Here is a 15,827-nt window from a genome sequence, read left to right as displayed (position 1 = left end):
CCTGTGTGCCTAGCCACATCTAGTTTATATTTAATACTGTAGATCAATACCAACAATCAAAAGCTTTTCTGAAACTCAAGTGACGATTACAAAATATCACCAATCATTATTAATCATTAACCAACAGATGTAGGTTACAATACTTAGGTACATTTCTCTCAGTATGTCAAACCCTGCATTTTGTATGTCATGCATCTCTGTCTTATTGTGACCCTACTGTGATGATGACGACGACGACGACAACAACAACAACAACAACAGTGCAGTCAGCAGGGACAGATCTGCTGCTCTACCTTGTCAGGGACAGGCATCTTCTTGTATCCCTCAGGGTCATCTTCATCATATTGCACTGGCTTCTTTTGCCTTGGGGCCTTTATAGTTCTGAATGGTAAAAGAAAGGAGACAGACATTAAATAATATAATTACAACACTTATATAACAATACAACACACAGTATCGAAGGATTTCCCTCTCATATAATAACATAACTAATTAAAACACATGCATACAACATTCAAGTTTACAGATACCTAAATACATACATTCATACTTAGACAAGAATGAAAGCACAATACCTAAATAAACTGAACTAAAAGCAAACATACATGGTTAATAAAAAGGGCAAAACTGTAGAAAATTGGGATACGTTTTCAAGGAATTTGGAAAATGTTTAGCGTTATAATAATGGAATAACTTAGTGTTTACTGTAGGTCCGGTTGGAAAAGGAAAAAACGTAAACTTTTTAGACAAAAATCGATTACAAGGTGTCAAAACATATCATAAACATAGACTGTATCAGAACACCTCTGCCTAACTATGAGGCTAAATGCAGCTTTAGCAGCATAACAATCACATAGCAACATAAAAACAAGCAGACTCTGGTTTAGCTAACTTTGGCCGAACTCACCTTTTTTCTCGAACCATGATGGAAACGATACACTGTTAGCTGCACGTTAGCAGACAAATAGGACGTTACAGTGGAAAAGAAGCAATGCTTTTAAACACCAGTGCTGACAACTGGAGATAAAACAAAAGAGAACTGTATTAAATATCCAGTTGTATAGCGTTGAATCGATACACTTCCACTCTCGTTGCCATGTGCTTCCGTGATTTCTTCTTCTACTTTACTTTACATGACGGTCTCCACAGCAACGTGAAGGTTGCACACCGCCCTCTACTGTGAGGGAGGCCTACATACATCTATTTGATTTAGTGTTTGAGTTTTTAATGACTTGTTTACGGGTTTGAATGATGGTTTGAATCAAATACATTGAGTCTACACCTACACCAATTGTAACCCCAGCCACCCTCGCCACCAGTAAATAAAATCCCACTTTAATATTGTGTTAGCTGTAATTTCGCCCGCCAATAGTGTTTTATTTGTCAGATAGTTTACATATTTTTTCTTGGTCAACTTTTTTATTTTCACTCTTTTAGTTATGTTTTGTTCTATTTTGAGATGTTTTTATTGTACAATTGTTTATTTTCCACTCTTTTTGTATTTCTAATTAAGTGCAATACTTGTGTTATGCTGCAATGAAAACATCTCCCAATTTGGGATCGATAATATATCTTATTAACTAATGTTCAGGGAGAGAACAACAAAACATATGAGTGAATAATATAAAACCGATGAAGCACTGTATCTGACTGAAAATGCAACTCTGCTTGTACGATATTTGGTAATATGAAGATTGTTCTGGATATTATAATATAATACTTAACTCCCAATGATTGCTTGCTATCCAACCTTTAGTCGATCTCTCACATTTCTTCAAATGTGGTCATGTGTCCAGGCAGCCATTCAAACCCAGCAAACATGGTTAAACCGGTTTAAACAGACACTAGAGACAGTAGGTGTATTATTTTATTTGTTCCTTGTTGTACACATCAATGGTCTATGTCATGGTTCATGTGCTGTGAGTCTTAAACGTTTGGCATCAGCTTTTTTAAAAACTCAATTTAAATCAAAAAGTGTAAACTGTTCACCAAGCACATAACCTCATGTGCGTTAACTATTAGCAAAAGGATTTGTGTCTCTTTCTTCTTTAAACCTTTAACATCGTCACCTTTAAAACAATTATTGCATTAATTTCATACCATCTATTTCATGATATACTATATTAATTCCAATTAATATAATATACAAATCCTGACCTTCATACTGTATCAAAACAAATGCACATTTATATCCATTCAATAAAGGTCTAAAGATGTGTTATTCTATATTTCAATCAAAAGGTCCTATTAGAATTTGTACAGCATTGTAGTGGTGAAAAAGGTTAATACTATTGAAGAGGAGCAACATTAACATAACAAAAAACAGGTAGAGGTAGAATTTACATACATGCATATAACAATGGCTTTATTCTCAGAGTCATAGCCTGTTTTGGGCCTGATTTGGGTTAACACTGCAGAGTTTGTAACTATCCACTGTTGACGGCTGTCCTTGGTCAGTGAAAAAAAAACGTTTTTACAGAAGTTATTGATCATGTATGTTCTTCCTTGCTTCTCATTCCTGTTTTCCCTCCGCCTCTGCGAGTGGCCACCTCCAGGACGCATAAGAGGAGCTGCGGGGCCTCTCTCTGGGCAAAAGGTTTTGTGGACTTCCGTACAATAACGGTTTCAACTCATCGTTCCTCTTCCTCATCAGGTTAAGGGCAGGTGTCATCTGATCTGGGTCAAAGCACTGTCAAAGAAAAAAGGAGATTTAAGGCACCAAAAACACATTAAAAGCATATCATTACAAGTTGTGTTTAGTTTAATATGCAAAGTAGCCATTACCTTATTAAATATGTTTGATTTAAAACATGAAACACAAATCTGATTATTGGATAAAGGCTCAATATTCATATTTATCACCTAAAGTTAGACATTTGTTTTTTATTTTAAATGTTTTTGTTCAGAGATATTATGTAAAAAAATGGAAATTAGACATTATCTAATGCTGACTTTTGGTGAAAATGGGGAACATTCTATTTGCGCAAAAAGTTGGGTTATACTTAAAACTCAATGTCTATTTTGGATTTTTGTTTACTTTTCACTAGATATACAATAGGCGACTGTGGCTGCAAGGAAGTGCAGTCGTCTTTCAATCAGGAGGTTGTGGGTTCGATCACAGCCCTTGCAGTCAACATGTTGATATATCCTTGGGCAAGATACTTAACCCCGAGTTGCTCTCGATGGCATGTGTGAATGTGTTGTGTGAATGTTAGCTTACATGAGCAAATGGCACTGCTCTGTATGAATGGTGTGAATGATGACTTGTAGTAAAATGCTTTGAGTGGTCTTAAAGACTGGATAAAGCATTATATAAGTAGAGTCCATTTTCAATTTTACCAAAATAGCCCAAACTCTTCAAATTGACCATTGCATTAAAAATATATGTTTTTCTCCTGTATTGTCTTAGCTTAAAAAGAGTAACATCTCTGTAAGCTTTGAACGGGGCTGTGGATTTATTTTCGTGAGAAGTATCTCCTCCTCCATCACAACTTCTTCACAAGCACATAAAGACAGAGATATAAAGAATCCACTTACACTGGCCATAAACCTTGGCACAGGGACTCCTCTGTTTAGTGTTTTGTTTACACTCAGCTCCATCATAGTCTGGGTCAGTTCTGACGCGGCGGCCTTTGATCCTTTCCTGATCTGTCCTGAAGGGCTCTGCTGGGGATGAGTCCTCTTCATGATGTCACTCAGGGATTTGTAGCTCTCAGACTGCGGCACCATTAGGATCAGAGGTTTCTGTGAGGAGAGAAATGCATCTTAGTTTTCCACAATTTTAACTCAAGTGCTTCGGTAGAAAAGGCCTGTTACTTACTCTAGAAGATGGTTTGCTCTCCGTGGGTGAGCTAGTTTTATTTATGCTTCCCACTTCTCCCAATATGGCTTCCCTCCTTAAGGTCTCTCTTCTCTCCGAAAACGGAAGGATGTTTATATGGTGTGTTGGTTGTGTTCCTTTATCATCAAGTCTTGTTCGTGTTCTGTCATCTAAATTGGTGCTCTTCTCCGCTGAGAGTTGTCGGGAAATAGCCTTATTTATTATGTGATCCACCCTGCAGGGAATAAAAACAATAACACAATAAATCAATCATTTTCTATGGAAATAATCAAGATTCCAGGAAACAGATTAGCATAAAACGTTATTAGAAGAAGACAAGAACAATACTCTTCATCAGTATTATTTAAAAAATGACTGTAAGAAGACATACTTGAAAGTTGGTAATTTATATGGCATATTGTTTGTCACTGGAGAAGTGTTTCGATACACCCTGTCAGATACAGAAAGAAAGCAATATATAAGTCATGCAAACAACCTGTATCACAAAATATTACACAACAATTCTGTGCTAGGGGAAATTAATTAGAGAATGAAAAGAAACAGAAAACATGTTTCAATTTTTCATTTGGGTGTCAGTTTTCAGTATGAAGTTACATTTGAATTAAAGATACCAACATTGTATTTGTTTAAATGACAATTGTAAAAGCATTCTGTATGATTGGTCCAAATACAACTTAGATTGAAGTCAAGATGATCCATGTACCTTTTGTTATCCACAAATTGGTTTCCATTGTAAGTAGGCCTAAAACTGTCCATAAAGAGTGTGTTTTTATCAAACAGCATTTGGCTCTGTATCGGCATTTCCTTGGCCATGATTTCCTCCTGCTGATCAAACAGGAATTTGCTCTGCACCTGCATTTCCTTGGCCATGATTTCATCGTGTTGATCAAGAGGACTGCACTTTGTAGTGTGTATAACCCCCATGGCTACCCAGTCAAGGAGGGAATCAGCAGGTGGGGATGGAGGATTGGTAATCTCAGGCTCATACAGGGGATGTCTTTGAAACCCGAGATCTGAGCGGTCTTTCAGATGATGAGTCACATCTACATGAGTCCCTGCCTCCCTCCATGTGTCGGGGACAGGGAGTGAAGCAGCAAAAAGGGTCCTGAACTCCCTGTCGAATGATTCTACCACTGGTCCGTTCAGAACGGTGATCAGCTGCCGGTGCAGGTGGGCGTCGGTCCATGTGAGGCTGCAGAGTGCAAAGATCAGTGTTTCCGATACATTTAAAGGAAAATGAAGGATGACAGTAAATATTAGGATCAAAACCATACATTCAATCAAGCTGTAAGCCAAGGATGTAACAATATAATATGAAAATGTAAAGAAAAAGTGAATTAACAGTTAAAAAAATGATGGGAATAAAGTACCCATCATTATAACCTTTTTTTATTGAATATAGAAAGAAATGGGTCTATTGAAATTATGAAAAATACAAAAATGGCATGAAGCTATTATCCACATGTCAATGATGATTTCCACAATAAGGAAAAAAATGGGAACTGAGGTAAATGAAACAACTGCTCACCTGTAGCTGCCATGAATCACTGTCTGTAAATCGAACAGAAGGAAATTGTCTTTCATTTCTCCGACCACCATTCTTCCTGTCCTCGAACAAAAGGTTTTCCCACCAAGAACACGCACCTGCATGTTCTGCCAAACCACAAACCAGAGTTGAAATTTGAGATAGAAGGAAACTAAAAGGTGTTGTTTATCTTTGATACAATGAGATGAAGCGGCATAATATCTTACACAGGGTTTATAGTAAACAAGAGTATCCATGCAAGGGGCCCTGTGAGGCTCTATAGACATAGCAGTGCTTTGAGCCAAAAGCTAACGTCAGGGTGTAAACATGCTTACAATCACACGGCTGATGATTAGCAGAAACAGGTTTACCATGTTCACCATCTTAGTTTAGCATGTTAGCATGCACAAATGTGCAAGTTAGTAACAGAAACAAAGTAAAGATGAAGAGATGTGATTGTCATTAGTTTTGCACTTTTTTGCATCATTAACCAAAGTATTTGGCCTGAGGGCATCAGATGAAAGTTAAGGGATCACCAACCTGACAAAATTCATTCTGAGGGGTTGAAATGTCTTCACCAAATGTAATGGCAACCAATACAATAGTCAATGCATTTATCTAAAAACCACAAATGTCAACCTCATGGTGAGCAAGAGTCATTTTAGGGATGGAGAACTAATCGGTTCATTCATCAATTTCATAAACTGCTATCATGAAATGGATGTATATCTTGTAGTAGGGTATTCAACATTAGGCACAGCATTTCACCACCTCAAGAGGAACAGTCAACTGTGAATGCTGTGCAACCAGTTTAACTAATGCCAAGAGTACGTTTCACATTCCTAAGATTATTCAACAGGAATGTAAGAGTAGAAGGATACCACTACACAAAATGCAGTGTATCAAGTTTATAACAATGCTTTAGGATGTAACCTTAAGATGTAACCCAGTGGCCCTTTTGACTGGCGGTGCTTGGGTTGATTTATTGTCATGTCAAACATACCCAATCAAATGGCTGCTAGGTGTGTGCTAATTTGCAGGAGGTGACTCACCGGATGCCTGAGCCTGTTGAGCGTGAAGTTCTCTTGAATGGACCTGTGGTTCAGGATGATGTACACACGGACACCCCGGGAAGCAGCTTTGTGTAAATCTCCAATAATTGCACCATCTGTCAACCTATCCGTCACAATGGCAATTACCTGTGTATTATAAAAATATGTCCCTTAGTCTGTACTTGATCGGATTGTCCAGAAAGTGGTATGCGCAAAATTGAACCCTTTATTTCTTCTTTATTTTTCTAAAAGATTAAAGATATCATATTGATGCAGAAAAGTAAGATGTGATGCTACTTCACAGAAGTAAAACTGAACTAATATTAACCACAAAAGCAGTAAAAGTACTTTGGGTTGATGATTTAACCCTTAGGCAGCATTTGTGTAGTGGAGCTGGTAAAGGTTGCTTCATGTTTCTATATTTTATTTATTGTTGAAAAGTTTAAATTGAAAAGGTTATTTATATTTGATTCTATTCTTTTAGTACGATCTTTAACTTAAGTCTCCAGATTAACATAGCAAAAAAGAAGATGTATCTCTGAAATATAGTGGTGTTAAAGTATTAATTCTCAATAAATTACATTATCATAAAAACAGTTCTTAAATCAGAGTGTTCCAGCTCTACCATATGAAAATAAACGTGTTTATCCATAACATGATATATTTGCATACTTCGCCAGCATTTTGCAAGTGCCATCTGATGATCTGCCTGACAGAAGGGTCCCCCTCTGCAGGAGGGCTGGTGTGGACTCTAACGCTGTCTTTGGCTCCCCAGGGGCTATTCTCAGGCCAGCCCAGCTCCAGGCCCGGTGGTGGTGTGTCTGTGAAGGAGGGGAAGTATGTGGAACAGAAGTCCTCCATCTCTGAGCTGCCGTCCTCTCCATTCCCCTGTCTTTGCACCTGTAGCGGGTGAAGGCGATAGTCCTGAGCCCAGCTGCTTATCTGGCTGACCTCTTCAGAAGACAGGAAGCAGCCGGAGCGCTCTGTGCCGATGGAGCTGTAGAAGGCCTCTGGTCCTGCATTGAGGAGTGTCTCCACTGCCTGACGCTCCTTCTCACAATGGAGGAACTCTGGGGAGGACTCATTCACCGGTAGAAAAACTACATTCTCATCAAGGCTCTGCTCGTGTGAGTTGGACATGACGGCAGCCTGATGTCTCTGTGTAAAACTGCTAACAAAGTTTCCACTACTGACTTCTGTAGTGTTATACCAAATCCAACCCAGACCAGCTCATGTCACGCTTGGATCTAGTAATTCCATTCATTCTTCTGGCAAAAAGTCACAATATCTCCATGTTGGCAAGACCAGCCCCGAAAACATATGATATCTTGAAGGTTCAGAAAATGCTCTGTGAGAAAAAGTCCTGGACACATTTTCAATACATCTATGAGTAAATCATATATATAAAAAAATCATTATGAACACACAAAACAAAATGTGAAACTCACCTCGTGGAAAGCATGTCTCATCTCTCAGCCTCGAGTATCAATAAAAAGCTTTTAAGAGCTATACCTCTTCATGTGTTCCTTCCCATGCCGATCGTCTCACCTCTCCAAACACTTCCACTCCTTCCAACCGACGTTGTTCTCAGATTCCACACATTGTACAAAGCTGACAGATCCGTTCGCTGCTCAGACACACAGTCTAAATCCGAATGTGTCTCTCTATGGTCTTCACAGCTGCAGTATTTTACTTAAATCAGAGTCTTTGGTATACTGGCTCTAGGTCATACACTAAACGCGTTTGACGTGTGTGGCAACAAATAGTGCCGTGTCAACTTTGTCTTAGAGACTGCTTCTTACCTCACAACTTCCTTTTTGAACTGGTCCAGCCTGACAGGTAGGTTTGGAGGCAACAGTTTCACACAACACCTAACTTTCCATCTAAAAAGGTATAATTACAGTAGTTTCCTTTTTATTACCTCTGGGAAAAATGTGTTGGTGAATGTGATACTGCTGAAGTGTAACTGGCCAATTTCTTATTAGTTCATTATAAACTTCCTCTGAAATGATGTGGAAAATGCAAGCATACCACAGCAAAGTAAACATTGAATGCCACAACATGTTGACTGATGCTTTAACAATGATTGGCACACCCTTTAGCAACCACAGTATAATGCCAGAGGATTGCACCGGCTGTTTACTTTAATAAGTAAACAGATATATACAAAATATATCAAACATAATCACAATCATACATTAAGTACAAGGTATACATTGATTAGCAAATACTTCCGTTACAGAATTCTTCATGATTAATATGTTAAGCTTAACCGAGTTTTCTTGATTTGGTCTTGAGTTACAATAACAATGTGTCTCCTAGAGAGTCACGATCATGACATAACGTCCTGCATACCATGTAGCATGGTAGGGTGGATTTTGGGTCTGAAAGTATTACATAATTTAAAGAAGTATTTTCTTCTTAGTCTCTTATCTCCTCATGTGCACTATCTTTACTCTGGAATGTGAGTGAAGAGCTCTTTTTTAAATTTTGCATATTTTCTGTTTGTGGCTCACTGCTTCTTGCGCAGGTGGGCGTATAGCACTCCACTGACCAGGAGGAGAGGGACACACAGCCAGGCCAGGATGAAGCAGTAGCCAAAGCGTCCTTTGCTAAGATCTCTGGATTCACTTAAGATCTCCTTTCTGTGGAAGGTGAAGATGAGGCAAGCAGCAAAGACTGTGAAGCCTGCAGGAGCAAGACATTAAAAGGTTTTAGTTCAAAATGTCTCACCACAGCTGTTCATTTCATGGTATGCATGTGTGACTACCTGATAGGGATTAATTAGGATTCCTTTGTAAACATAAATAAAACACTTTGAAATAGAATTCTCGAAAACAGATGGGCATGAATGTTTTTACAGGATTAACTAGTGCATTTATAGTGGACTATAATTAACTAATATTTTCCGTTTTAAATTATTACAGTCTTGTTTATTATTAATAGCAGCAAGACTGTGAATGTGGGATAGACTGATATTCAAATTGATACAACTATATATTCATCTAAATTAATATAAAGGCACGATTCCAAAAAAACACAAAATAATTAGAGAGAGAAAAACCAAGCTGATTTCACTCATCAAGTTATACTTTGACAGAGGTCTACTCTCGTAACAACTGTAGAAACAAAAGCTACATTTGCAAAGAAAATATAAGTGCAGTCAAGTTTTCACAAAAGATTCAAAGCTTTAATGGCCCTTAAAAGTCAAAAAATAAAAACCTTACTGTTTTTTTTCATTGACAACATTTGATATGGCTTATGTGATAACGTAAGACTTCACCTGCAAATGCCTGACAGAGGCCTGTGAAGTAGAAGAGTCCTCCTCTGGACATGGTGACCAGCTGACCGAGAAAAACCAGGAAGGAGATGGAGGAGAAGACCACAGAGAGGACCATGAGGGCCTGGACCGACTGCAGCCAGTCTGGGAGAGTGGGTCAGAGAATGAGTGTTAGACACTCACTCACAAGCAAAACACAATGCAAAACTTGACCAGTAAATAATGCAGACTAGCATGCAAACAAATAATCTAAAATGTACCGCTCTCATTTGTAGCAGCACACATCCAGGTCTTTGTGGCATTATCATGGAAGCAGTTATACCAGAGGTCTGTGATTTCTAAATCATCCCATATCCACCAGGACTGCAGAAAGAATAAAAGAAAGCAAAAAGAAAGATTGGTTCAGTTTTCAAAGACAGGTTCTCAGAATAGCACAAAACCACAGCTGGCAGTAGTTGATGTGCAACATTTGTGTGTGAGCCTTTATTCACATCATACAGGTATCACCAGTGACATCTACTGTAGGAAGAGAGAAAATATGCGTCTCACCTTCTCCAGGGTGGCGATGAGGAGCATGGCCAAGGTCACCAAATGCAGCACGGTCATGAATATGAGCAGGAAAACCATGGCTGCTTGGAGATGAGGGAAGAGTGTGGTATCCTGTGTACAAACAAACCTGTAATGTAATTATAATTATAGAATTGCATCTGTAAAATCTGTTTGGGCTACAGGAGTGATGTAATGCTCATCAGCAGGTTTCCTCTTGTATTGTATTTGTTCAAAATACCTTTTGTTCGAATAGTGGCCACCTGACTATACCTGTATTAACCATTTGTTTGAAACTTGTTTAGCAGCTGCGTGTTTGTTCTGCCATTGTAGCCAGGGAATGAACAACAATGTGGCGGCACTTTCTGCCTATATATGTAAAGTATCAGTGTGACATCACAACTGAAGGAAAGTGAAGTTGGCTTGTTAAAAGGCACATTTTGAAAAAATTGTAATTCTCCATTTTTATGATATAGGAATCAACAGCTTTATGGTCCATTTCCAAAGTGCTCATCAGATTTCTAAAGGAAGTGGCCTGAAACAGTGGACCCTGTGTCTGCCTCTTGGGGAAACTCTGAGCACTTTCATCACGCATCTCAACATCTGCACTGACAATCTCTGCCCATTTATCAGCTACAAGCATGCAAGACACGGAGAGTTTGTCTTCGTCTCCAGAGCAGCTCCGGTCTCTGAGGAATCAGAACATCAACTCCCTGGAACAATTTTAAACAAGCTTTATCCTGAAACTTTACCTAACAAGGGTCTGACATATCCAAATGTAAAGATCCTTGCAGTATAAAGGATGATTATCCATCATAATACATTGGGTTCAATTTGAGAAAAAAACATTTAAATTCTCTTATGATACAATGTCATATTGTGTTAAGATTGATAACAATCTAGCGCCTCTTGAATAACTTCCGTTTCTTTGTTTTTGTACGCTTTTGTACAATTATGGTTAAAGATTTTTCTTACACCATATATTGAGCAAGGTTGAATTGGCAAGAGGATAATAATGAATCAGACTGATAGCACTATTTTTCTTTCAAATACTTTATAGATATTGTGATAATATTATCACCGGTGCATTGCTTTTGCCATGATAATTGTTTAGTGAAAGTCTGAAATCTTTACAGCCCTCAGCCAAAAATGCATTTAAATAGGAACAACTCCAAAAAGGAGAAATGAATGACTCAATGGTATGATTCACTTTTTTCTATCCAACATTTTTGAGGACACTTGCAAAAACAGGCAATCACATCATTAAGCAAGACTTTTTGGTTTCATTTCCCATAGATACAGGTATAAATAACTAAAGGCAAAAAAACAAAAACATAACGGACATCATGTCAAACGTAAATACAGTAATAACTAAAAAACGAATAATTCTAAAACAGAAACAAGTGTTATGTGCAGTTATGGGACCTTAACTGTGCAAATTGTTGCTAGCCAATTTCATAAATCATTAAATAACATTTGAAATACAAATGGTGGGGTAGACCTTTCCTTTTCGTAATTGGTCCTCTCTTAACTACACAGCTTACTTTAAGGAATGAGTATCCTACGCCTTGCTCATGTTTGTCTTTCCCACCCAGCTCTGTCCAGAGGGGGAAACCACTGTTGCTGTTCCGTTGTGGACAATTCAGAGAGGCATGTGTTTGATTAGATAGTGCTACATCTGGTTTACATAATGTTGAGGTAACTAGCACAGGCAGTAAGGAAGGTGATGATTACAGAAAATGCACTGTTGATCAACAGAAACGCAGCCTTATGAAGGTTAGATATCATAATGAAACCATATTTTAGCATTTGATCACATTAGGGAGTGACCTGCATTTTATTGGGCAATAGATTCATCATACTAAGCTGTCCGTGAAAGTCCAGGAATAATGTCTGTTTAAGCTCACATAACAAAGACGAAGTTCTTACCCTTCAGCTACAGAGCTTTTGAGTCTGTAATGTTCAGTGGTTGTTGACAACTGCTTTCTAGTTGCAGTTATCCTTCCTCTGCCCTTTTCTGGTCTCACAGTCTTAGCTCCGAAACTTTGAAAAGGGTACAGAAAAGGAATGTGGAGTTAGATATAGGAGGAGTCCTCAACACCCATTTCCTCTAGAGTTACTCTGCCCTCCCCCTCAAATGTGTGGTCTGGACCAATTTAATACCAACAATAGCATTCCTCTAGAACTGAATAAAAACTGAATATTTCCTCAAAAGCTGCACATATTCAATCTGTATTGAATTTTAGAACTAAATAAGATAAGGTAATGTGCTTACGTTTTTTCAGACTTCACACAGTTGAAACACATTTGTCGTAATTTCAACTGTGCTGGATGTGTGGGCTCGCAATGGTTACATTTTATATTATTAAAGCCTCACCTGTGCAAAAGCTGTTCTCATGCTGTGCAGTTGGCATGAGGACCACAACAGTATTTCCAGAGTGAGGTGATTGAAAGGCAGGAAGTAGGGCTGAATACTGCCCAATCTTTACTGTAGTGCAGGAAATCTCAAACCTCCCAGGATACAACATAGTGTTTAATAAATGTAATCACTAGGAAACATATCAATTTGCATAAGTATTCATTTTTGATAAAGGACCAAAAACAATGGCGGGAAAATATTATTTGTCCACCAAGGGCGAAAATGTATCATTTAATGTCACTAAGAAGACCATAAAAAAGTAAAAGCAAAGTAATACACAACATAAATTGCAAATAATTAACATGCCACAATTTTGCATGACCTCCTCCCCCTTAAAGCACAAAAGTACTCAATACAGGAATATTGTCACTATATGATAATGTTCTTACACATACATGTTCATCAGCACTTTACTGTTATAGCCAATCAATCTAAAAACAACCAGAGGTGGGAAGTAACTAAGTACATTTACTGTCCCGGGTACTTCCATGTTATGTTATGTTACTTTGAACTTCTCCACTACAATTCAGAGCTAAATGGTGTACTTTTACTCCACTGCATTTATTTAATATCTTTAGTTACTTTACAGATTTGGATTAATGATGTGATATATAAACAATTAAATAAGGCTTTAGTTACACCTGGAGTAAATTCACAATATACCCTACAGTATACAAAGTCATTAGAACTAGCTGCACTTTTACCAGCTTTTAAAAACACTTTTATACATCAATAAATATAATGAAAACATATAAATACATATTATTCTAAAATGGACCAATCTGCATAATGAGTACTTTTACTTTTGGTACTTTAAGTATATTTTTCATCTTAATACTTTGGAAATGTTACTTTAGTAACATTTTGAATGCAGAACTTTTACTTGTAAATAGTACTGCTACACTCTGGTACTTCTACTTTCACTCAAGATCTGACTTCTCCCACCTCTGAAAACAACACAATGCATAACTCAAACATTTAGCATAGCCTACACTACACATTTCTTACATTTTTTTTTAAGTAGCTTTAACTGTCACACTAGACCAGTGGTTCTCAACAATGCTGGCGCACTGGTGGTACGCCAGCTCCCACTAGTGGTACGCGGAGGAATCTGACATATAACACTTTTTTATTTTTTATTATTGTATTTAACCTTTATTTAACCAGATGAAAACATTGAGACAAAATCTCATTTACAATGCTGACCTGGCCAAGAAGGCCGTAATGTTACACGTTCTTACACATAACACGGACATGTGTGTATTTGTGCTGCTGTTAGTAACTGTCCCAGAATCTCATCTGGTAAAAACCATCACTTCCTCTGATTAAAATGTATGTTGTGTGTTACTGAAGTAAGACCAATCTTGATCAGTATCAGATGTTGCCCTTTCCTTGAAAAGAGGAAATCAAGAACAAATTCTGAAACTGAGACAACAGCTGACATATGGGGACATCAGAGCCAGCCCGACCCATTAAGCGACATAAGCGGCCGCTTAGGGCCCCGCAGCCACTAAGGGGCCCCCTAGCAAAAAAAATAAAAAATGAAAATGCCGTCGCCGTGATAAGTATGTTTAATTAATTGTGTTAATATGCTTAGATTGCCTACTCTCAAAGTCATGTATTATATTATTGAGTCAATAATATAATACATCCGTGCTTTACCTGAACCTCATCATGACACTGGAGAGGACGGCAGGATTGTAATTTCCCATGTTCAGTGAATGCAACAGAGGCAAGACACCAGACCAACCAGAGAGTTGAATGGAAATAAACATCTGTCTTATTGGCTGACAGGTACCTATCCTGTGAGCTGTGACAATGTTTAAAATAAACTGTCAGTCGGACTCAGAGTTTTTGAAGATGGACATAAGAAAACATTTCTTAAAAAATACGACAATTCTCAAGTGGTGGCTCACACAACACCCCCAGAGCCACCACTTGAGCCAGGTAAACAAGGTATGTAAATGTCAGTAAACTTCCAAGTTATGCGAACATGTAAGCAAAGCATAAATTACAGCTACGTTGACGTTACTTTGAATCGCGGGTTAAGCTAAACCGTTAGCAAGTAGCTATAGCTAGCCAGATATATTAATAACACTTTGTCATACAACCTAAAATGTAATGTTTTTTAGCGTTACCTCGGAGGATGTGTTGTGGTTTCGTGTCTCGATAACTGTTTCCCTTTTAATACACTTTCATTTTCTAGTCTCTATGTGAAGTCATGTATTCAATGATCGGGAGTGGAGTGGAGGGACCCCTTTAACATGTTGGACGGCGAGCGAGAATCGATGGAACGTCATTTCGTAGGGTAACGGGTCGAATTTAAATCGGTGATTTGGGCAGTCGCGATGAGACGAGAAGGGATGAGTGATGTGGTATTAGTGGATACTAACTTGTAGTTAGCCCGAGATTGAGAGCCGACCATTCCTTATGAAACCACCTATCCGACGCAGGAGCCGGGTGGGAAGCCGAGAATAAAATGGACGAAGATGAATTTTTATCTACCAGTTAGTTGAGCATATATATGTGATTGTAATAAATAGTAATAGTACCATTTTGGGAGGTTATCGGGTGCACAAAGGATTCCATTACTCTCGTACTCTACGAATATCTCTTAGAAACTGTTTGGAGAAAGCGACACAATACAGTATACATGTCTCGTTACCCAGATGTCTGTTCAAGACTGTGTTACTTGTTACGAGTTTTTACGGGACTTGTTTGCCAACATAACACACCCATCGCAGTGTGATTCGGATTGTTCAAGAAGATGGACTGCTATTTCCTTTCGAACAATAAACTCTGAAAATTAAGAAGGGTGTAAGCTATGGAAAAACTTAACCCCTTATTTGAGTTTCCCTTCGTGTCGACAACACTCAACATAATCCAACACTTTCTTTCGTCTATAGTTTCAAGTTCTTCAATTCCTTTGTTTCGCTGTTTCCTTAGAACCAATAGTTGTGTTAAGAGACAGTTTTCGTTTACAGTGTGTGCGATAATTTTGTTGTGCTATTCTTCGCTATACCACCGATTCGATACTACCGTCGGGAGTGTAAAAAAATTTCGTCTACTTTCCTAACACAGTACGTAACCTAACGTATTATAAGGCAGTTATAACATTAGACAAAACGAGACGATGACAATTGGCCACACACAGTGCCCAGACT

The 15,827-nt window shown here is 38.2% G+C and overlaps 3 protein-coding genes across 5 annotated transcripts in view; all 3 read right to left on the bottom strand.

Moving 5' to 3' along the window:
* The window catches only part of utp3 (UTP3 small subunit processome component), a 7,803-nt gene extending 6,680 nt beyond the window's left edge, over positions 1–1,123 (bottom strand). The window contains exons 1-2 of the mRNA XM_010778203.1: positions 908–1,123; positions 294–381 (exon numbers count right to left, since the gene is read on the bottom strand). Coding sequence (XP_010776505.1) covers positions 294–381; positions 908–924 — 105 coding nt within the window. The 5' untranslated portion in view covers positions 925–1,123. The remainder of the gene's footprint in view (positions 1–293; positions 382–907) is intronic.
* A 749-nt stretch (positions 1,124–1,872) lies between these two features.
* On the bottom strand, positions 1,873–8,244 carry fam83e (family with sequence similarity 83 member E). 2 transcript variants are annotated; one of them, XM_010778195.1, is made up of 9 exons: positions 7,867–8,244; positions 7,091–7,781; positions 6,419–6,565; positions 5,370–5,494; positions 4,545–5,033; positions 4,212–4,271; positions 3,821–4,055; positions 3,538–3,744; positions 1,873–2,689 (listed from the first exon to the last, which is right to left on the bottom strand). In XM_010778195.1, the coding sequence occupies exons 2-9, from the start codon at positions 7,556–7,558 to the stop codon at positions 2,513–2,515; spliced, it is 1,908 nt and encodes a 635-aa protein (XP_010776497.1). In that variant the 5' UTR covers positions 7,559–7,781; positions 7,867–8,244; the 3' UTR covers positions 1,873–2,512. The 2 variants fall into 2 exon arrangements, with proteins under 2 accessions (XP_010776497.1, XP_010776498.1); XM_010778196.1 differs by having other exon boundaries at positions 7,091–7,745.
* Positions 8,245–8,524: 280 nt separating this feature from the next.
* Positions 8,525–12,315, bottom strand: LOC104951530 (epithelial membrane protein 3-like). Of its 2 annotated transcripts, none has more exons than XM_010778193.1 (5): positions 12,174–12,315; positions 10,248–10,358; positions 9,959–10,061; positions 9,702–9,842; positions 8,525–9,106 (listed from the first exon to the last, which is right to left on the bottom strand). In XM_010778193.1, the coding sequence occupies exons 2-5, from the start codon at positions 10,323–10,325 to the stop codon at positions 8,931–8,933; spliced, it is 498 nt and encodes a 165-aa protein (XP_010776495.1). In that variant the 5' UTR covers positions 10,326–10,358; positions 12,174–12,315; the 3' UTR covers positions 8,525–8,930. The 2 variants fall into 2 exon arrangements, with proteins under 2 accessions (XP_010776495.1, XP_010776496.1); XM_010778194.1 differs by having other exon boundaries at positions 10,248–10,374; positions 12,174–12,305.
* Positions 12,316–15,827: the final 3,512 nt, after the last annotated feature.

Source organism: Notothenia coriiceps, unplaced genomic scaffold, assembly GCF_000735185.1.
Source record: "Notothenia coriiceps isolate Sejong01 unplaced genomic scaffold, NC01 NC01_scaffold00019000, whole genome shotgun sequence".
Lineage (NCBI taxonomy): Eukaryota > Metazoa > Chordata > Actinopteri > Perciformes > Nototheniidae > Notothenia > Notothenia coriiceps.
Note: the sequence above shows the minus strand (reverse complement) of the source record. Positions and strands in the feature narration are given on the sequence as shown.